At 65.0% G+C, this 21,383-nt stretch overlaps 3 protein-coding genes across 3 annotated transcripts; 1 reads left to right on the top strand and 2 right to left on the bottom strand.

Moving 5' to 3' along the window:
- Nucleotides 1-208: 208 nt before the first annotated feature.
- Nucleotides 209-7,929, bottom strand: LOC129197973 (zinc finger protein 391-like). The gene is made up of 7 exons (XM_054806813.1): nt 7,778-7,929; nt 7,267-7,374; nt 5,279-5,849; nt 3,957-4,250; nt 1,611-1,669; nt 1,166-1,267; nt 209-1,052 (listed from the first exon to the last, which is right to left on the bottom strand). Exons 2-7 carry the CDS (start codon nt 7,334-7,336, stop codon nt 247-249), a joined length of 1,902 nt encoding a protein of 633 aa, XP_054662788.1. The 5' UTR covers nt 7,337-7,374; nt 7,778-7,929; the 3' UTR covers nt 209-246.
- A 1,534-nt stretch (nt 7,930-9,463) lies between these two features.
- ASB8 (ankyrin repeat and SOCS box containing 8) lies at nt 9,464-12,939 on the top strand. The gene is made up of 3 exons (XM_054806998.1): nt 9,464-9,825; nt 10,708-10,812; nt 11,276-12,939. The coding sequence occupies exons 1-3, from the start codon at nt 9,709-9,711 to the stop codon at nt 11,906-11,908; spliced, it is 855 nt and encodes a 284-aa protein (XP_054662973.1). The 5' UTR covers nt 9,464-9,708; the 3' UTR covers nt 11,909-12,939.
- Nucleotides 12,940-13,145: 206 nt separating this feature from the next.
- On the bottom strand, nt 13,146-20,170 carry PFKM (phosphofructokinase, muscle). Its single transcript, XM_054806938.1, has 23 exons — nt 20,016-20,170; nt 19,286-19,384; nt 18,589-18,662; nt 18,401-18,478; nt 18,008-18,197; nt 17,647-17,812; nt 17,496-17,540; nt 17,290-17,398; nt 17,116-17,211; nt 16,916-17,008; nt 16,696-16,821; nt 16,213-16,277; nt 16,059-16,122; nt 15,827-15,973; nt 15,507-15,577; nt 15,326-15,413; nt 15,090-15,242; nt 14,822-14,986; nt 14,627-14,688; nt 14,416-14,527; nt 14,219-14,318; nt 13,941-14,046; nt 13,146-13,795 (listed from the first exon to the last, which is right to left on the bottom strand). Exons 1-23 carry the CDS (start codon nt 20,140-20,142, stop codon nt 13,648-13,650), a joined length of 2,484 nt encoding a protein of 827 aa, XP_054662913.1. The 5' UTR covers nt 20,143-20,170; the 3' UTR covers nt 13,146-13,647.
- Nucleotides 20,171-21,383: the final 1,213 nt, after the last annotated feature.

Here is a 21,383-nt window from a genome sequence, read left to right as displayed (position 1 = left end):
CCCCCCCCCATGCTATATACATCTATAGGCTCCAACCCCTATGGGGCGGGGGGGGGGGGGGTCACCGAGGTCCAGCCTGTGTCCCTTGGGGGCCACACGAAACGCAGTGGTGTCCGCTGTGGCTTGGTGTCACCTCGTCCCCCCGCCCACAGCTGAGTCCGTGCGTCCCCCGGTGCAGCGTCACCTCGCCCCCCCCCCCCGCCCGCAGTCCCTATGTCGTGTGTCGCCCCCCCCTCTCCTCGCACCTCAGCGGACGAAGAGGGGCTTGTGCACGCGCTTGTGGCGGTTGAGCGTGGCGCTCTTGGCGAAGCTCTCCCCGCACTCCACGCAGATGTAGGGCTCGTGGCCGTGGGCCTGCGCCCGGTGCCGCTCCAGCTCTGCCCCGTCGCGGCAGCTCTGCCCGCACTCCGGGCAGGGCGAGGGTTGACCGCGGGCAGCGTGAACCCGCTGATGTTTCAGCAAATTGGTGCTTTGGGCGAAACCGCGACCGCACTGCCCGCAGCGATGCGGCCGAGCGCCGGAGTGGGTGCGTTGGTGTTTGATGAGGTTCTTGCTCTGGGTAAAACTCTTCCCGCACTGCCCGCAGGTGTAGGGCTTCTCCCCGGTGTGGATGCGTTGGTGTTGGATGAGGTTGGAGCTCCAGCTGAAACTCTTGCCGCAGTCCCCGCAGCGATACGGTTTCTCCCCGGTGTGCGTCCGACGGTGCTGAACCAGGTGCGAGTTCTGGCTGAAGCTCTTGCCGCACTCCCCGCAGGTGCTGGGCCGTTCCCCAGTGTGAGTCCGCTGATGCCGCAGCAGCTTCGACCAGTGGCTGAAGCTCTTCCCGCACTCGTTACAGATAAAGGGACGCTGACGGCCGCCCCGGTGCCTTCCCCCTACGCCTTCCCCCTCCTCTTCCTCGCCGTAGCCTCCCGCCGATGTCGCGGCACCGGAGCTGGGCTGCCCCCCTCGTTTCTTGGGTTTGGGGGCCAGGGGGCTGTGGGGGATGACGGTCTGGATGATCTCGTGGGGCAGGACCTCATCCTCACAGTCGCTCACAATGCCGTCATCAGCTGTTGGGGGGGGCCAGAGATGCTGGGGAGGGGTCTGGCACCCCCCAGGGGACAGGGACTCCTGCCCAGGGATGGGGTCCCCCCTTCCCAGCCCACCCTCGCCCCCTTCTCACCGATGTAGACCCTCCGGACCATGTCCCCCTCGTCCGAGTCGTGCAGCTCCACCACACAGGGCTCCTCCTGCTCCATGGGGGCAGCCGGCCGACCCCGCTGTCCTGCAGGGCAGGGGGACCCCTCAGCTCCCCTGCCTGGCACGGGGACCCCCCCCGAGACCTTCCCTCCCCCCCCCAGCTCCCCAAACCCCTCCCCAATTCCTCCCGCCCGGAATCTCCTCTCCTCCTGTGCCACAGCCGGTTCCTTCCTGCTCACGGCCACATTGGAGCCAGGGGGATCTATGAGAGCTGCTGGGGGGGGCAGGTCCCTTTGTGCTCCCCAAATCCCTTTGTGCCACCCCCGAATCCAATTGTACCCCCCCAAATCCCCTTGTACCCCCCCAGATCCTCCTGTATGACCCCAAATCCCTTCGTGCCCCCCCCAATCGCTGCCCCCCCCATTTACCTGGGCTCCCGGGGGTCTCGGGGGGTCCCGCTGCTGCTCTGGACTTGACCCTGTGAGATCTTTTTGGGGGGGGGCACACGGACACGGGCGGTTACAGCCCTGCAGCTGGGGAGGGGGGGGGCGCTTCTCCCCAACCCCGTGGATCTGCCCCCCCCCCCCCCAGGACTGGGGGGCTGCAAACCCCCCCCCCCAGCCCCTGTGCATCCGCCCCCCCCCCCCGGGGTGCCCTCCCCGCTCTGCTCCCGGCCGAGCCCGGGGGGGTCCTGCAGCCCCGGGGGGGCGGGGGATGAATCCGGCCGGGGGGGGGGAGCCGAACCCTCCCGGCGGGCACGGCGGGGGGGTCCCGGGGCCTGGCTGCGGCCGGGGCCATCTTGGCGGGGGGGGACAGGGACGGGACGACACACACGACCCGGCGGGGGGGTGCGCAGGGACCCCCGAGCATCCCCGGGAGCGGGCGGGGCAGCCCCGGCCCCCCCCCCCCCGCACTCCGCGCTCACCGGCCCCGGCGCGGCGGCGCCTCCGCCGCTTCCGCCGCCCGCCCGGCCCGAGGGGGCGGCGGCTCCGCGTGGGCCCGGCCCCCGGCGCGGGGGGGAGCGGGGGGGGGGGGCAGCCGGGCCGCAGAGACCCCCGCGGTGCGTCCCCAGGGGGCCCGAGCCCCCCAAAATTGCCTTCAGCCCCCCCTAAGATGTCCGCTGCACCCTAAAAGTGTATCTTCTCCCCTCCCGGGCTGACCGGAGCCCCCCAAAGCTGCCTGCGCCCCCCGCCCAGGGTGCCCGGTGCACCCCAAAGATGTCTGTACTCCCCCCAGGATGCCCACTGCACCCCAAAAGTGCCTGTACCCCCCTCCCGGGGGGCTTTGTGCACCCCAGCAGTGCCTGAATCCCCGCCCAGGGTTCCTGCTGCACCCCAAATGTGCCTGTACCCCTGCTCCTGGGGTGCCTGGTGCACCCCAAAATTGTCTTCATCCCCCCCAGGTTGCCCGCTGCACCCCAAAAGTGCCTGTACCCCCCTCCCGGGGTGCCCCGTTAGTGCCTGTACCTCCCCAAAGATGCTTGGTGCACCCCAAAAGAACCTGCCCCCCTCCCCAAAGATGCCCAGTGCACCCCCAGTGTGCTTGTACCCCCTCCTGCAGTGCCCAGTGCACCCCAAAAATGCCTGCATCCCCCCCCGGTTGCCCACTGCACCCCAAAAGTGCCAGTACCCCATCCTGCGGTCCCCCAGCAGTGCCTGTACCACCCCAAAGATACTCAGTGAACCCCGAAGTTGCCTCCTTCCCCCCCAAGGTGCCCTGTGCACCCCAAAAAGCACCCACAGCCCCCCCTTGGGGTGCCCTGGAGGTGCCCACTGCACCCGAAGGTGCCCACACCTCTCCAGGAAGCTTGGTGCACCCCAAAAATGCCTGCAACCCCCACCCAGCATGCCCAGTGCACCCCAAAGTTGCCCACTGTCCCCCTCCCTGGCTGCCCCACTGGTGCCTGGTGCACCCCAAAACCACCTGCACCCTCCTGCCATGGAGTGCAGTGCACCCCAAAAGTGCTCATGCCCCCCCAAAATGCCTGGTGCACCCCAAAGGGACACATCCCCCCAAAATGCCCCCCCCAGGGTGTCGGGGAGCACCAGGGTCCTCTCCCACAGATACCTCCCCCCCCACCAAGAGCCCCAGCTCTGCCCGCCACCACTCGGGGTTTTGGGGGGGCCCTTTGGGGTCCAAATGGGCTGAAAAAGCCGATTTTCCAGCCCCAGGCCCTGCAGCAGGGGAAACTGAGGCACAGCATGGTGATCCCCCCTGCCCCCCCACAGGTCCTTTGACCCTAAATTGGGGCCCCCCGAATTGGGGGGGGGGGGGCATGAGAAAGAGGGGCTGGAGCCACTTCCCACACATACTGCCCCATGTCGGGGGGCAGACGGGGCTGGGGGGGCCGAGCTGAGACCCCCCTCCCCGTGTCTGGGGGGGGGAAGGGGTCTCACAGCATCACTGGGGGGAGGGGGGCACGGGCACTGCAAGGCCGATGCAGCCCCCAGCCCCCCGCCTTCGCCCCCCCCCTCCAGCCCCTCTCCCTGCCTCAGTTTCCCCCCCCAACATTTATTTTCGGGGCGGGGGGGCTGCAGTACCGGGGCCGCAAGGCACAAAGAAAAGCCGAAGCGCCGGGACCCCCCCGCCATCCACCGCCGCTCCCTGTCCCCCCCCAGCGACTCCTCCAGCCCCAACCCAAGATGGGTGGGTGCCCCATTTTTTTTTATGGGGGTCCCCCCTCTTCTGCCCCCCCCCCCCCAATTCCCAAAGGCAGCGGCTCATCCATGTGTGTGTCCCCCCCCCAACCCCGACACCGCCGGCCTCCGACTCACCTCTCCCAGGCCGAAGGATGGGGCGGCGCGATGGGGTCTGGGAAGGGGATGGCGAAGGGTTTTGGGGGGGGGGTGTCCCGGGTGAGGGATTTGGGGGTGCAAGGGCTGGCGCTGGCCCCCCGGGCGCGAGGTTGGCGTTCGGGGGAGGCCGGGAACAGGAAGGTCCCAGCGTCATCCCATTCCCCCGGCCCTGCTGCCGCCTCGCCGCGAGCCGGATGCTTTTTTCCGCTCGGCGAACAAAAATGAGGGCAAAACCTTGGAAATGGGGGTCCCCAGCAATGACACCCCCAAATCCTACAGCCGAGAGATGGGGCCAGGGGGGCTGGGGAGGGGGGGGGCTTGATCCCTCTGGTGACGGGGAAATCGTGGATTCGGGGGTTTTGTTGGGTTTGTTGGTTTTTTTTTTTCCTGCTTCACTTGGAAAACGTACCCAGGCAGGAGGATTTTGGGGGGGGGTGTTCACGAGGCTGTTTCTTTGGGGGGGGGGGGCTGGGGAGAAAATGAGCAGCCGAACCCCCCCAAAACCCCCCTTCCCGCTTTGTGTAACGGCTCCGGCTCCAACCCCGCGCGTTTCCCCCCCCTCCGGCAAAAAAAATGGTTGGAAATTATGCAACGAGGCCAGCGCCTTCGTTAGCGGGATCGCGCCCAGCTCAGCCCCAGCCCCAGGCGTCACGTTTTGGGGGTGCTGAAAGCACCTCCCCCACCCCGCACCCCACTGAGCCCCTGCAGCCCCCGGGAGGGTTTGGGGGTGCCAGGGTGGGGAGCGGTGGGTCCCCGTCCCCCTCCCTGCCCCGGGGAGGTTGGGTGGTGCGTGCGGGCGCGTGGCAGCAGCCGGCATGGGAGCCGGCCCCGGCCCCCCCAGGGCACCCAGCACCGCGGCACCCGGCTCCGCTCCAGCCCCAGGGAAGTCTTCCCAGGGAAGACGGGAAAAACCTTTCCACGGTGGTGTCGGTGTCACCGGGCTCATGCCACCACCGCCATGGCCACCCTGGGGGTGACGCCACCGGGGGTGTCTCCGAAACCACGCGGTGGGACGATGCTCAGCAAGCGCCGCTGCTCAGAGACCTTTTATTGAGCTCGTTGGCAGACCCACGCGCCCCAACCCTGCACCCCGCACCCCCACCCTCCCTGGCCTTTGGGGTACTCGGGGCGCAGATGCCGAACCCCGGCTCTGCCGTGGGAGCATCCAGCTCCGTTCCTGGCCATCGCAGTCCCCAGCGTTCGCCAGGACGATGCCGGTCCCCCCTGGTGAAGGATGCACCCCAAAAGTCATCCCCATCCCGACATCCCCATCCCCATCCCGGCGTTCCAGTCCCCGTCACGCAGCGTGAAGCTTCTGATGCCGACGGAGCTGGGACTTATGGCGAAAGCCGTCCCCGCACTCCCCGCAGATGTAGGGCTTCTCGTCGGTGTGGGTACGGCGGTGGCGGATGAGGTTGGAGCTGACGCTGAAGCGTTTCCCGCACTCGCCGCAGCTGTAGGGTTTCTCGCCGGTGTGGGTCCGCTGATGCTGGATGAGGGCCGAACTCTCGCTGAAACGTTTGCCGCAAGCGCCACAGGCGTAGGGCTTTTCGCCGGTGTGGATCCGTTGGTGGGTGACCAGATTGGAGTTTTGGCTGAAGCCTTTACCGCAGGCGCCGCAGGTGTAGGGCTTCTCCCCGGTGTGGGTGATCTGGTGACGCGCCAGGTCCGAGCTGCGGCTGAAACCCTTCCCGCACTCGCTGCAGATGGTGGGGCGCAGGCGGCCCCCCCGCAGCCCCAGCAGCTCTTTCAGCGGTCCCAGGCCGCCCGGGCGTCCTGGAGTTTTGGCCGGTCGACGTGTCGGTGCTTTCCGTCGTGGCCTGGCTGGGCGGCCGGGCGGCTCGCTGCCGGAGGCTGGTGGGCTGGGGTGGGCTGCGGGGAGAGGAGAGCTGGGCACCGGCGGGACGGTGTGGGGACGGGTGGCACCGAGGGCGGGGGGGCTGCATCCCCTCCGTGCCTTCCCCATGCCTCTGCCCCCTCTCCAGCCCTTTGTCACCTTCCCGTCCCCTCTCCGGTTTGGGGACAGCAGTGACACCCCCAGCCCGCTCCTGAGCCTGGGTTTAACTCCTGGCTCAGCCCCCGCTGTGTGTCCCCACCCCGGGGACAAAGTGTCCGGACTCAGGGTGCAGGAGGAGGAGCAGGGGACAGCGTGTCCCTGGACAGGGGTGCGGATGGCACCACCAAGGGGGACCCCGAGCCCAAATTCCCTCTGCAAACCGCAGCTGGAGTTGGGGTACAGGGAAACCCCGTGGTGCAGGAGCAGGGCACCCCCCGCACCTTGGGATCGGGGTGTCCCCAGGGTGTGGGAGCAGGGTGTCCCTGCACCCCGAGACTGGGGCACCCCTGTGTCCTGGGATTGGGGCATCCCTGCACCCCATGATCGGGGCACCCCTGTGTCCTGGGATTGGGGCATCCCCACGCTGTGAGACCAGGACATCCCTGCACCCCAGGACCAGGGTGTCCCCAGGGCATGGGAGTGGGGTATCCGTGCACCCCGAGATTGGTGCATCTCCATGCTGTGGGATCGGGACATCCCTGGACCCCAGGATCAGACTGGCCCCGTGCCACAGCAATGGGGCATCCCTGCACCCCCAAATTGGGGCATCCCCATGCTGCACAGCAGGGACATCCCTGGGATTGGGGTATCTCAATGCTGCAGGAATGGGGGTACCCCTGCACCCCAGGATTGGAACATACCTGTGCCATAGAAATGGGATCTCGCCGAACCCCCAGATCAGGGTATCCCCACGCCATGCAATCAGGACATCCCCATGCTGTGGGGTTGGGGCACCCCAATACCCTGGCATTGGGGTACCCCGGGCCAGAGGACCTGGGCACCGGCACCCCAGGACCTTGTGGGATCAGGGCATCGCCCTGCCCAGGGATTGGGGCACCCCCCTATCCAGGCATTGGGGTACACTGGGCCATGGGAATGGGACATCCCTGCACCCCAGGACTGGGGTACCCCCATACTGTGGGATCAGGGTACCCCAATACCCTGGGATCAGGGTACCCCCGTGCCATGGGAGCAGGACATCCCCACATCCCTGGAGCACCCCCATACCCTGGAATCCGGGTACCCCACACATGGGGACACCCACACCCTCCAGCATCAGGGTCCCCCCCACCCCCCAGGACTGGGGGACCCCCACATCGCTGGGTCAGGGCACAGGGCACCCCCAAAAAGGACTCCCCACCCCATTCCCCACAATGCCACGGGGACACCCCGCGTGGGGACGCCGCGGCCGAGCCCCTTGCCGTGGCCGGGTGCGGTTTTGGGGGGGCTCACCTGCAGAGGTCTCCTCTGGCAGCTCGGTGTCCTGGGGGTCCCGGGGGGGTGGGTTCCCCTCCGTGTCCATCACCGCTGTCCTGGCACACTCAGACAGGGGGGCCCTGCCTGGGGCGGGGGGGAGCAAGCAGAGAGATGGGGTGATGTGGGGGCACCCCAAGGGGGAGTCCCGGCTGCACCCCAAGGGGGGGCCCCACCCTACCCCAGCGGGGGTCCCGACCCCCTCCGTGCCTCAGTTTCCTCTCCTGATCTTGCGGGGGGAGCACCAAGGCTGTGGGTTGGGACTTGAAGCATCCCCCTCCCCATCCCAACACCCCCCGCCATGCCCCCCGTTCCTCTCATGGAGACCCCCCAAGCTGGGGGGGGGCTACGCTCCCCCCGACTCTGCCCCGAGCGTCGCCGCCATCTCGGGGGGCACCGGGAAGGGGAAAAAGGGGAGGGGGGAGGGGGGGGCTTGTCCACCCTCTTTTTTGGGGGGTGGGGTGGGGGGGTGTCCCCGGCCTTGACTCACCGCTGCGGCCGGCCTGGCCGGGGGGCCCGTGGGGGGCCGGGGGGCTGCGGTGGGGAGCGGCGGGTGGGCCGGAGCGGGAGCGGGGAGGCCGCGAGCGGAAGGGCCTCCCCGCATGGCTGCCCTCGGCGCCCGCCAGCTGCCGGATGGCGCAGCTCTATGGTCGGGGGGCTTCGGCCCCCCGCCACCAGCCCCGAACGCGTCCCCCCCACCCCGCTGCGGGGGAACAGACCCCCATGATGGGGTACAGCCAAGGGGTGCGGGAGGAGATGGGGGGGGCGGCCCCCCCACCATGGTGGGCCTGGGCTGGGCGGCAGGGTGGGCCCAGAGGGGGGATGGTTTTGGGGTGTACCCCCCCACCCTGGGGTGGCTGGAGATGCTGGGGGGGATGGGGTGCTCCCGGGGGTCCCGCTGGGGGTTTGCAGCTGGGGGGAGCATTGGGGGCTTTTGTGCCCCCCCCCTTCTGCCTGGTGCCAGATGTTGGCAGCCAGGGGAGGGAAGGGGGGAGCACGGCTCCCCCTGCGGCCCCCAAAACACCCTGTCGGGTGGTCGCAGCTGGGGGGGGGCAGAACAAAACAGGGGGGAGCCAGCGGCCCCCCCCCAATTCAACCAGATGTTGGCAGCTGGGGGGGGTTATTGGTCCTCCAGCCCCCCCAAACCCACCCACCAGATGTTTGCAGCTGGATGGAACTGCCAGGGGTGGGGCGGGAGGAAGATGGGGACACCCAGTGCCCCCCCCCGCCGTGTTGGGGGACCCCCCGGGCAGGAGGCACCCCCCGCTCAGCCCGGTGGTTTTAACCCTTCCCGCCCCGAGCGAGGGTCAGCCCAGCGGCTGTTGGTGGGGAAGTGGGTGGCCGGACTGGGAGTCACTGGTTTGAACTGGTGGCGGTGTGAGTCGGCAGCGATGGTCACTGCGGGGGGGTTGGTGCCATGGGGGGTGTGTGTGTGTATCCAGGTTTGGGGGTGCAAGTCCCAGCGTCACCCCCTGAGCTCGGTTGTCACCCATCAGGGTGTTGGTCACCCCCCAGCTTGGCTGTCATGGTGTCGGGGTGCTGGGTCGCACCCCCCGAGCTCAGCTGTCACCCCCAGGCTGGGCTGTCACCCTTTCAGGCTGTTGGGTCACTCCCAAGCCCGGCTGTCACCGTGTTGGGGTGTCAGGTCACCCCCCCGAGCTTGGCCATCACCGTGTCGCGGTGCCTCAGCCACTGTCCGACTGTCCCCAACAGGCGGACAAACACCCAACCCCTGTCCCCACGGTGACGGGCCCCCCCCCGATGTCACCCAGCACCGGCTGTCCCCCCCCCGAGGTGGCACCTGCGGGCCCAGGGCGCTCTGGGGTGCGCCAGGCCCCGTTGCCATGGTTACGCCGAGCCGCGCCCCCCTCCCCGAGGGGTTTCCCCAGGGTCCCCCCCACCCCAGCGCTCCCAGTTGGGGCCACCGACCGGAACCCAACGGGTGCGCAGGGAGAGGGCGGATTGGTGGAGAGTCCGGAGAGAGGCGGGGCTTGCGGGCGGGAGCGGATGGCGATTGGGGAAGAGCGACGCGCGGGGGACGACACCTCCGAAGACGTGGGAGGAAAAACCGGGAGGAGGCGGAGCCTTGAGGGACGCCGGGAGCCGGATTGGCGGAGAGGTGGGCGGGAGGGGGCGCGGCCTATAGCCGCGCATGCGCCTCTGCGATTTCCCGTCACTTCCGGGTAGCGGCGGTTTCCGTCTCCCGCTGGGCCTGGAGCGGCCGCGCTGGGACCGTGCGGACCCCCGGGACCCCCCGGGACCCCCCGAGCCCCCCCGGGATCCCCCCGAACCCCCCCGCGGTGCTGGGCTTGGCCTGAGCAGCTCTTCCCGCCGCAGCGGGAGGGCCCACCGGGGCCTGACGCCGGGGGCTCGGCGGGGCCGCCCGGGGCATGCGGAGGCGGCGGCCGGGCGGGCCGCACTATGTGGTACATCATGCAGAGCATCCAGAGCAAGTACTCGCTGTCGGAGCGGCTCATCCGCACCATCGCCGCCATCCGCTCCTTCCCGCGGGACAACGTGGAGGATCTGATCGGCAGGGTGAGCCCCGGCCCGGTCCTGGGGCGCTGCGAAGCGCTCGCGAAGGAAACGGGGGGTTTGTAGGGGAGGGGGCCGAGGCGGGGCACCCCCTCCGTGAGCAGAGGGAGGGTTTCCACCCCCGTTTCGCGGCTGGAGGGCCGGGCCGAGCTCTCGGCATTGCTCCCCGCGGCTTGAACCCCTGTCGGGGTGAGGTTCGCGGGGCTGGGCCCGCCCTTGCCCCCGCACTGGGGTGGGGGGGGTCCGGGAGCTTCGCCTCAGCCCGGGTCACTCTGCGAGCAGCGGAGAGCCCTGGCTAAGCCTGACTGATCCGGGCAGCTGCTGAACTATTTCGGGTGGCGAGGGCTCCGCCGAGCAACTTAAACCTCCTCGGAGATGCCCTGTCACAGCCGACAAGGTCCTGGGTTCAGCCTGGGGCTGCCTCCCACCAGGGGATGCTCCCAGGGCAGCTCAGGCTCTGCCGGTTTATTTACCGGAGGCAGAGCGTCCCGCTTGCTTCCCAACCCCCCCACACTGTGCCTGCTATCAGCCTTGCACCGGAGGTTCCTCGTGATCCTGCCAGTGTGTGGACAGCAAACCTCCGCACGGGTTATACCAACCCCCTGTGGCACCTGGGTTTCTTCAGGCATCGTTTAGTGATGATGAATTAATAAAAATCAAGGCCGGGAGCAGGGACACAGAGCGTCGATCGCTTCTGCCCGGTGCGGAGCTCTGTGTACAAAACAAACCCCAGGGCTTGAGCGGGAGTGTTATGCCGGATATCTATTAATAAACCTTTTTCTAACGATGCAAATGAAGATGCATCAGCTGCTGGCTCGGGGGTGGAAACGGGCCAAGAACGGGTGGGTTTGCTAATCCCGGCTGCGGTTTCCTGTGCTTTCGCAGGGTGCGGACGTGAACTGCATGCACGGCACCCTGAAACCGCTGCACTGCGCCTGTATGGTGGCTGATGCCGACTGTGTCGAGCTGTTGCTGCAGAAGGGAGCGGAGGTAAAGGCTTCTAAAGAACCAAAAACCACGTTAAAAACACAAAGGTCCCGTTGAAAAGGGGGTGGCGGGTGCTGATAAATAGCTGGGATTTGAGCCGATGGTTTTAAGAGATGCTGGTTTTGTGCCCCCTCTTAGGGGAAGACGGGCCCAGGTGAAGGTTTATCATCCCGATAGGGAGGGAAATGTTTGTGCTTGAGATCTCGGGGGTGCTGCTTGTCCGGGAGGGAGGGAGGGTGGCTTTGGGGTGGAAGCCTGAAGGAAGAATTGAAATCTATATAGTGCCTGATTTTTGGCACTTCCTTCTGGCCACTGCCAGGTCGTACCCTCCCTGCTCCCTGCCTCCTTTTCCCATCCGCTTAATTTGGGACGTGAAAACAGTTTCCCCTGGCACTGGCAGGAGCTTGGGTACCTCAGTGACTCCCCCCGCCCCAAATCCTTTCTCCTCCCTCCCCTTCTCCTACAGGTCAATGCCCTGGACGGCTACAACCGAACGGCCCTTCACTACGCAGCAGAAAAGGACGAAACCTGTGTGGAAATCCTCCTGGAGTACGGGGCCAACCCCAACGCCTTGGATGGCAACAAGGACACCCCGCTCCACTGGGCCGCCTTCAAGAACAACGCCGAGTGCGTGCGGTCGCTGTTGGAGAACGGCGCCTTGGTGAACGCCCGTGATTACAACAACGACACGCCGCTGAGCTGGGCGGCCATGAAGGGTAACCTGGAGAGCGTCAGCATCTTGCTCGACTTTGGAGCGGAGGTCAGGGTGGTTAATTTGAAAGGCCAAACCCCCATCTCGCGGTTGGTGGCCTTGTTGGTTCGGGGATTGGGTACGGAACGCGAGGATTCCTGTTTCGATCTTCTCCATCGAGCTATTGGACATTTTGAGCTGAGAAAAAATGGCAGCATGCCTTGGGAGGTGACCAGGGATCAGCAGCTCTGCGAAAAGCTCACCCTGCTCTGCTCGGTCCCCGGTACCCTACAGACGCTGTCGCGTTACGCCGTACGCCGCAGCCTGGGCGTGCGGTTCTTGCCGGAGGCGGTGAAGCAGCTGCCCTTGCCCACCTGCCTGAAGGAGTACGTGTTGCTCCTCAGCTAAAGCGAAAGACGAGGCGCCGGGGCTCTTCCGCGCCGACATTCAGCTCCCTTCGTCGCCGCTTCCTCGTGGCCGTGCTGGGGATGAGGTTGACCGCTTGGTTTGAGACTCACGGGCGATGGATTCTCCTCCATGGTCGCCATCCCGGTTCTCTGCTGGCGCAGGGCAGCCGGGGATCCACCGGTGCTGCTCGCAGATGGCTCCACGCTGTCTCTCTGCCCACAATTACCTGCTTGGTGCCTCCTGCCACACTCTGCCCTCTCAATTTCGGCCTCGTGAGATGAACAATCACCCTTTAATGGCAAATTATATCCTAGCTGTTGGATTAACCTGTTTTGTTTTTTTTTTTTCCTGGGTTGTTTTTTTTTTTTTTTGGCGTTGAGGCAGACCGCGGGGAAAAGCAGGTTTTGTGGGTGCGGGGAGAATGGGGAAACCCTCCTTCTTTGAAAGACCTGAGGCAGAAAATCAGGAAAAGGTCTTGTTGGACTCAGAGAAGTACACTTGTACGTCATGTAACGGTGTGGGCTGGCACCTTCGCTCGGCGCTAACACCCGCTGACGGGGCAGAGCTTGTGTGTCCGTGGCTCCCGGTGCTTGGGGCAGATGTGGGGCATCCCTTCAATGCGTGGAAGTGTGCTTTTCCCTTCTCTATAATTTTTAAGATGCGTCAGTGCTGTAGAGGGGAGGAGAGTTGGGAGCACCTCAAAAGCCAATGCTTTCTGGGGCTGGAATTCGTTTCCCTCCCTCTCCAGAGGGGTGCTCCATGCTCCGGAGCAGAGGTTTCCCTCCCATCTGCCACACGATAACCCACCCAAGCTCTTCCTTAGCTTTGGTTTTACACCATCGACTGACCGTTTTGTTGTTGGTTTTTATTTATTTGGGTGGAAATAGAGGTTTTTAGGAGGAGGTGTGAGGACGTGCTGGCAGCGGGGCAGCGGGAGTCCCCTGGGCAGCGCCCGCTCTCCGTTCGGCACGGTGGTGGTATCCCCACGCGCACCATCGTGTATTCACGGAAATAAACGGCTTCCCGCGCGCTGGAAGGTGTGTGTGTGTTGCACGCTCATGCCCAGGGTTAGTGAGGGAGTGCAGAGGATCGGCTTTTGGGGACCTCCCTGACCGAGGAGGGTGCGTTTGGGTGGGGTTTGGGGGTCCCAGGAGAGCTGCCCCACGCTCTCGAGGGTGAAGTCAGGCAGGTAAACTTTGATAATTGCTTTATGGGAGAAATTTTGGGGAAAAAAAAATCAGATTATATATATTTTATTCCTCTCTGTTGTGCTGCGAAGCGAGGCCATCGGGACTGGGGGTGTGTGCGGGGCTGTGGGAGCCGTGTTTGCCTTCCCCAGGGGTGAGCACCGGAGGGTCGGAGCACGCTTCATGTTTACCACCATGAGTGAGTGGTGCCAGTTTATTGAAGCATCTTAATTCTGAATTTTTAACGCTAAAATGGTGCCCTAGGGACTCTACCCAGACCGTTCGCTCTCAGCTTGTCATAATATCCCGCTGCAACACTTGGGGAACTGCTTTTCTCTTTTAAAAGCCCATAAAATACCTAAACCAACCCAAAATTTACCCCGAGGAAACCCTCTGCTTTGGGGAAAACTGCTCTTTCGCTGAGGCAGCGAGTGCCCTCGGGGTGCAGAGGCGCTGCCTGGCTTCCCGGAGGGTGTGAGCTACAATGGGGATCCCCGGAGCGACACGGGGACACGCTCCGGGGTGGGGGAAGCCAGTACCAGCGATCGCCTCTTAGATATTGGACTCGAGTGAGATCCTCTTGCGCGTGACGTGCTCCAGGTGGGCTTTTTCCGAGGTGTCCAGCTCGATGTTGTACTTGGCCAGGATTTTTAGGATGGGGCGAAGCTTCAGCCACCACTGCTCCTTGGGGATGCGGTGCCTGGGTGAGAGAGAGAGAGAGAGGGCAGCGTGATGGTCCCGGGTAAAACAATTCATTCCCCGTGGAAGCGTTGCCTGTTGTATTTATCGTTCCTGAGGCTGGGAAATGGTCTTGGGGGGGGAGGAAGGGGAAGGGGGGCACCTACTCGAAGTCTGTCTGCTCCTTGAGCTCGGTGATGGGCTGGAAGACGAGGCTGCGCTTGCGCATGCCCAGCAGACACGCCGAGTCGTCCGTGTTGGCGAAGATGCGACCTGCGAGGAGAGGCGGGGAGCAGCGGGCTCAGTGTTTTGGACCCTCCAGGAGGGGAGAGCACCCCCCCCCCCCCAAAATCTGCAGGGGAGCCCTTTGCATTGAGGTGTTGGAGGTTTTGGCAATCCCTGCCCCCGCCATGGCTGTGGCGACCCCCCCCCATGCGGCACCCACCGTGCCGGGAGCACTCCTTGATCTTCCCAGTGATCCATGCCACAGCCTTGGCACCCATTTTGGTGCCAAAGTTCCTGTCAAAGGGGGTCGGGGTGCCGCCCTGCGCCAGAAGAGTCACTGGGTGAACAGGGAGAAGCCCCGGGCGAGGGTCTCCCAGCCCACAGCCCCTTCCCATCACCGGGGAGGGGGGTCTGTACCTGCTGCATGTGCCCCAGCACGTTTTTCCGGCAGTCGAAGATGCCCTTCCCTTCCTCCGAGTAGAGGTTGTAGATGAAGTCGGTGGTGTAGTTCTCGTTACACCGCTCGTTCCTGCACCAGGAGAGGAAAATGGGCTCGGAGGGGGTGGCACGAGCATGGCGGGTCTCAGTTGACCCCCACCCCCAATTCCATCCTACCCTGGGGTCGTACCTGAGCACCAGCCCCCTCTTCACTGTCGTCTTCATCTTCTCGGTTAAATGCTCCACGTTGACCTACGCAGAGCACAAAATGGAGGGTGGGGGGCTTGGAACCGGGAATAAATGCAACCCCCGCTGCCCCGGGGCTGCGGCGATGCCCAGTGAGGGGGGGATAACAGGGGACAGGGGGTGCGAGGGAGTCCCCAACCTGCAGATCGTGGATGTTGAAGTGCTCCTCATAGATGTAGGCAGCATCGGCGCCGCCCGCCAGCCCTGCCATGGTGGCCAAGTAGCCGCAGAACCCGCCCATGGTCTCGATGATGAAGACGCGGCGCTTGGTGCCGGCCGCTGACTGCTTGATGCGGTCGCAGGTCTGCGGAGGTGGAAGAATCGGGATGGAAAAAGGAGATTTAGGGTTAACGGGGTGTTGCCGTTGTTAGATGGGGAGGGGGTTGGGGTGGGGTGTGGGGCCGCACCGTGGTGATGGTGTTGAGCGCGGTGTCGGCGCCGATGCTGAAGTCGGAGCCGGGGACGTTGTTGGAGACGGTGGCGGGGATGACGCAGAGCGGGATGCAAAGCTCCTCGTACTTGGCCCTCCCCTCCATCAGCTCCAGGCTGCCCGTGAAAGCCTGCGGGCAGCGAGGCAGAGGGTGTAGGTACAGGCAAGGTGCTGGCAGCTGCCTGCACCCTGCCCAACTGCTTCCCCGCTCACCTCGAAGCCGCCGATGATGATCAAGCCGTGAATGCCAAAGTTGCTGATGTTGGCGCTGATTTCCTCGAAGTATTTCTTGGGCAAAGTCCTGGGAGGGTGAAACGGCCTTGGCTGAGCCTGCCCGGGGTGGGGGGGCTCCACCTGGGGACCCCCCTGGAGATTTCCCCGGGAGAAGCGTTACCTCTTCGTCCCCAGTTTGGATCCTCCCAGCCCCGTCCAGCCGCCGACCCTCTCCCAGCTGATTTCTTCCACCTCGGGGGAAAGCAGCAAGTTGGGGGGGGGGGGGGCAGGAGAATGAGTTTTGGGGTGCACCGACCTCCCCTCGACCATGTCGGGGTGATATTGGGGTAACCCGGTGCCCCCCAGGCTGGGGGACAAGAGCAGGGCTGAACCGTGGCAGGGTTAGGAAGGGGGTCGAGCATCCCCATCCTAGGGGGTCCCTCTTCCCTGTGGGGCTGCAGCTTTTTGGGGGCCATACCCCCTTTTTCCCAGCGTTCACACCTTCCCGTAGGCGAGCCCTTCGAAGCCGTCGTGTACCGCCAGCATCCGGTGGCCGTGGATCAGGCCGATCCGTACGGTTGACCGAACAGCCGCGTTCATGCCGGCGGCCGGGGCGCCCACGTTAAGCACCGCCAGCGTGTAGCCGCTCTGCAGGGAGGAAGGAGCCGGTGTTGCAGGGGGGGTTTGTGGGGTTTCGGGGGGGTCCCCATCGCCCCCCTCCCTGCGGCACTACCTTGGTGGAGGGGGGGCGGATGTGTGCCAGCAGCTTGTACACGTTCCAGTTGTTTTGGAAACTCCTGCAAAGGTGGGGGGGGAAGGTGGGTGTAGGAGCCCCAGGGGTGGCCGGAGCCCCAGGTCCTCACTGGGGACGGGGTGCAGACACTCACCGGCCCCGCAGCTTCAGGGCATCGTCGAAGCGCCCCTCGTTCATCGCCGTCGTCACGTCTTTGGTCTGCAGGGAGCGAAGATGGGTGGGTTTGCGCTGTGCTGGCTGGCTGTGCATCGCAGCGTATGGCTTTGCATCGCATTGCACGGGTTTGCATCGCGCTGTACAGCTTTGCGTTGCATGGCACAGGTTTGCATTGCGTTGGACAGCTTTGCATCGCGCCATACGGCTTTGCATCGCGCCATACGGCTTTGCATCGCATCGGACGGGTTTGCGTCACGCTGTACAGCTTTGCATTGCACCACGCTGGCCGGGTCTGCGCCGCACCGGCCGGGTTGGTACCGCAGCCAGCCGGGTTTGCGTTGCATTAGATGTGTTTGCACCGCGTCAGCTCGGTTTGGACGGCACCGGCTGGGTTGGCATCGTATTGGATGGGTTTGCATTGCCCCGGCGGGGTTTGGGGTCCCGTCCCCCCCACACTCACCACCTGGACGCACTCCATCAGGGGCAGGCGCACGGCTTGGTTGCCCGAGAGGCTGACGACGCAGGCGGGGGTGTCGGGGGTCCCCTCCAGCAGAGCCATGACAGCTTCAACGCCCATCCGGCTGCCCTGGGGGGGACAGGGACGGGGATGGGGACGTTACCCCCCCCTCCCCGGACCCCCTTTTCCCCGGGGCTGGGGCAGGGGGGAGGCAGCTGCCTACCAGGATGCGGTCGAAGGCGGAGGGTGTCCCGCCGCGCTGGACGTGGCCCAGGATGGTGACCCGGGTGTCGTATCCCAAACGCTTCACCACCAGCTGTAAAACAGGGATGCGCCTGGATCCGGCCCCACGGCGGGGCTGGGAAAGGGCTGGGGGGCAGGAAAAAAAGGGGTTCCTTCCCCCCCCACCGCCTCCCCGCTCACGGTTTTGATGTCGTCGGAGGTGATGGCCTTGCCGTGCTTGTCGATGGCGCCCTCGGCCACGATGATGATGTTCAGCCTCGAGCCGCCCAGGCGGGTCTGGGGGGGGGGAAGGAACCGGGGGGGTGACGATTGGGATGGGGATGGGGACGAGGTGCCCGCCGGAGCCCGTCCTACCTCCGTCAGCCTCCGGCACAGGTGGTCTTCCCAGTCCTCCTCAGGGGGGGACTCGGGGATGAAGACCCAGTCGGCGCCGCAGGCCAGGGCGGTGATGAGCGCCAGGTAGCTGAAAGCGGGTAAAAAAGAGGCCGTTTAGGGTTTTTGCCTCCCCTCCCCACTTTCTTTATCGGGAGCCGGATGCGGGTGGCGGCGCGGAGACGTACCCGCAGTGACGACCCATCACTTCCAGCACAAAGGTCCGTTGGTGGCTGCGGGAAACAGGAGTTTCACCCCACGGCAAGTCCGAGTGGGGCCCGGATATCTGGGTTTCCCCCCCCAACTCCGGCGTGGGGGACACGGGGGGGTCCCCGTCACCTCTGGGCCGTGGTGGTGATGGCATCCACGATCTCCATGATACGGTGCAGCGCCGAATCGGTGCCGATGGTCATGTCGGTGCCGCAGAAGTCGTTGTCGATGGAGCCCACCATGCCCACGATGTTCAGGTGACTCGATCTCTTCGCCTCCTCTGCCGTGATCCCCCCTGCCGCAGGGTGGGACACCCCCTTTTCCCTCCGTGTTCCCCCCAAAACATCCCCATGGGGCCAAAACACCAACATGGGGAGGGAAAACCCACTTTTTTGTGTACAAACTCCCCTGATTTTGGTCCAAACCCCCCTTTTTCACCTTGTAGAAGAAATCTTGGGGGGGTCCCGTTGGGGGGGACGCACACACGTACCCACTTTCACCAGCTCGGCCAAGAGGCTGCTCCACTCGGCCCGGAAGGTGTCGGCACCGGTGAGGCTGCCGTCGCCGCCGATGACGCAGAGGTTGGTGATGCCGCGTTTCACCAGGTTACGGGCGGCTTTCAGACGTCCCTCCCGCGTCCGAAAATCCTGGCACCGGGCGCTGCCGATGACCGTGCCCCCCTGCGGGACCCCCATGTGGGTGCTGGATCCCCCCCCGCCCCGGCACCCCCACATCCATGTTTCCATCCCCCCCCCCCCCCCCATCCCAGCTCCGGTTTCGGGTTATTTTCAGGCTTGACCCCGGCACCGCGGCATAGGGTTACACCGTATCCCCCCCCCCCGCCATCGGTGCAACGAGCTGGCCGGGCTCAGCCACCGCTCACCAGCTGCAGCATCATGGAGACGCTCTCCCACGTGGCCTCCTTGATGTTGTCCCCTCCGTCCACCAGCCCCTGGTAGCCCTGGAAGTGGGGGGGACACACACAACCTGATGTTGAAACGACACCCCACCACCACCAAGGTTTGCGGGGGGGGGGCTGAGAATATTTGGGGGGGGGGTGTCAGTGCTGACCTCGTGCACGAAGTAGACCTTGGCGCCGGTGTAGATGCCCACCCGCACCACGGCACGGACGGCTGCGTTCATGCCTGGGGGAGGAGGAGAACGTCACCGTGGGGACCCCCCCCAGGGACCCCCCCAAAGCCATTGTTTCCCCCCACCTTGCACAGCGCCAGGCTCGGCACCCCCAAACCCCCCCCCGGCCCCCCTTCCCCCCCACAGCTGCCCGGGTTATTTTTGCCCTGTTGACATTTAGCTGCGGCGTGTCCCACCGCGTGACACCGGGTGACACCGCGCGGCGGCGAGGGGGAGCTGAGCCGAGACCCCCGTGGGCTGGATGAGGCCCCCCCCTCCCGCAACTGGGGTACCCCCCTTCGCTGGGGCCACCTGTGTGGAGGACAAGTTTTGGGCTGAATCCCTGCGGTTTTGGGCAACCCCAACGCTCCTCCAGCATTGTGCCGCCGTCCCTTTAAGCCCCCCCAAATTTTGGCATGGGGTACATGCACCCAGATCCCCCCCCGCACCCCAAAACCCCCCTTAACTCTGTCCCACGACTTCCTCACCCCACCGTCCCCCCAAGGTCATCCCCAAAACAACTCAACTGACCGCAGGATCTGGCCACCCAAGTCCCGTTTTCACCTGGTTTCGCCCCAAAATGGGGCTGGACCCTCACGCAAGCGCTGGTTTTTGGGGTCACCGGGGTGTCCCTTACCCTGGGCGTCCCCCCCGGAGGTGAGGACAGCGATGGCTTTGCCGGTGCCCAGGCTCTCGGCGTGCCAGTGTCCTGGTGGCATCTGCGCCATCTTTTTGGCTGGAAAAAGAGGAAAATTGGGCAAAAAAAATAAATTAAAGGGTGGGCAGGGCGGCGAGGTCCCCCTGGGCCCGGCAGCACCCGCAGACTGGCACCCCCGGACTGGCACCCCCGGACTGGCACCCGCCAGCCCCTAAATGGGCCCCGGGGGAGGGACGGCCCCGCTGGGGGGGGGGTGGGTGTCCCCTCCCCGGCACCGGGAGGGGGGGCATGGTCCTACTGGTGCCAGTCTGCCCTCCTCACTGGTTCCAGTCTGCCCTCCTTACTGGTTCCAGTCTGCCTTCCTTACTGGTCCCAGTCTGTATTCCTTACTGGTCCCAGTCTGTATTCCTTACTGGTCCCAGTCTGTATTCCTCACTGGTCCCAGTCTGCCTTCCTCACTGGAACCAGTCTGCTCTCCTCACTGGTCCTAGTCTGCTCTCCTTACTGGTCCCAGTCTGTATTCCTCACTGGTCCCAGTCTGCCCTCCTTACTGGTCTCAGTCTGCCCTCCTCACTGGTTCCAGTCTGTATTCCTCACTGGTCCCAGTCTGCCCTCCTCACTGGTCCCAGTCTGTATTCCTCACTGGTCCCAGTCTGCCCTCCTCACTGGTCCCAGTCTGCTCTCCTCACTGGTCCCAGTGGGCACTGACCTGGCGGGCGCCCCCCCCTGGGGGCAGGGGGGAGGAAGATGAGGAAGAGGAGGACGGCGGTGAGGGAGAGCGCGGCCGAGACGAGGAGCCGGGAGGCCTCGGGGGAGAGCTCGGGGATGGTCACCATCGCCCGCCCCGCCGCTGTCACCTGAGCGGCTGTAACGGGATCGGCTGTAATGGGATCGGCTGTAATGGGAGCACCCACAGGGATCGGCTGTAACGGGATCAGCTGTAACGGGAGCACCCACAGGGATTGCCTGTAGGGATCAGCTGTAATGCGATCGGCTGTAACGGGATCAGCTGTAATGGGATCGGCTGTAATGGGAGCACCCCCAGGGATCGGCTGTAACGGGATCGGCTGTAACGGGATCAGCTGTAATGGGATCAATCGGCTGTAATGGGATCGGCTGTAACGGGAGCACCCACAGGGATTGCCTGTAGGGATCGGCTGTAACGGGATTGGCTGTAATGGCATTGGCTGTAATGGGAGCACCCACAGGGACAAGCTGTAACAGGATCGGCTGTAATGGGAGCACCCACAGGGATCAGCTGTAGGAATCGGCTGTAACGGGATCAATCGGCTGTAATGGGATCAATCGGCTGTAACAGGATCAGCTGTAATGGGAGCACCCACAGGGATCGGCTGTAGCAGGAGCACCCACAGGGACAAAGTGTAATGGGACCGGCTGTGCTGCAACCGCCTGTAACGGGATCGGGCTTGCAGAGAGCATCAGTACTGGGACCGGCTGTAACGGGGTTGGCTGTAATGGGATTGATGGGCTGTAACAGGATCGGCTGTAGGGATTGGCTGTGATGGGATCAGTGGGCTGTAACGGGACCGGCTGTAATGGGAGCACCCATGGGGACAAGGTGTAATGGGACCAGCTGTGCTGCAACCGCCTGTAACAGGATCGGGCTTGCAGAGAGCATCAGTACTGGGACCGGCTGTAACAGGATCGGCTGTAGGGATTGGCTGTGATGGGATCAGTGGGCTGTAACGGGACCGGCTGTAATGGGAGCACCCATGGGGACAAGGTGTAATGGGACCAGCTGTGCTGCAACCGCCTGTAACAGGATCGGGCTTGCAGAGAGCATCAGTACTGGGACTGGCTGTAACAGGACCGGCTGCCCCACGGGGGGACACACAGGGAGTGAGCCAGCCCCACGGCGTGAGCCCCCATAGGGTGACACCCTGTAGGGTGACACCACCCCACAACACCCCCCATAGGGTGACAGCCCCATAGGGTGACCCACTATAGGGTGACCAGCTGTAGGGTGACAGCCCCATAGGGTGACGCCCCCATAGGGTGACCCGCTGTAGGGTGACAGCCCCATAGGGTGAAGCCCCCATAGGGTGACCCGCTGTAG

Source organism: Grus americana, chromosome 31, assembly GCF_028858705.1.
Source record: "Grus americana isolate bGruAme1 chromosome 31, bGruAme1.mat, whole genome shotgun sequence".
Classification (NCBI taxonomy): domain Eukaryota; kingdom Metazoa; phylum Chordata; class Aves; order Gruiformes; family Gruidae; genus Grus; species Grus americana.
The sequence above is the reverse complement of the archived record's forward strand: the minus strand, read 5'-3'. Positions and strand labels throughout refer to the sequence as shown.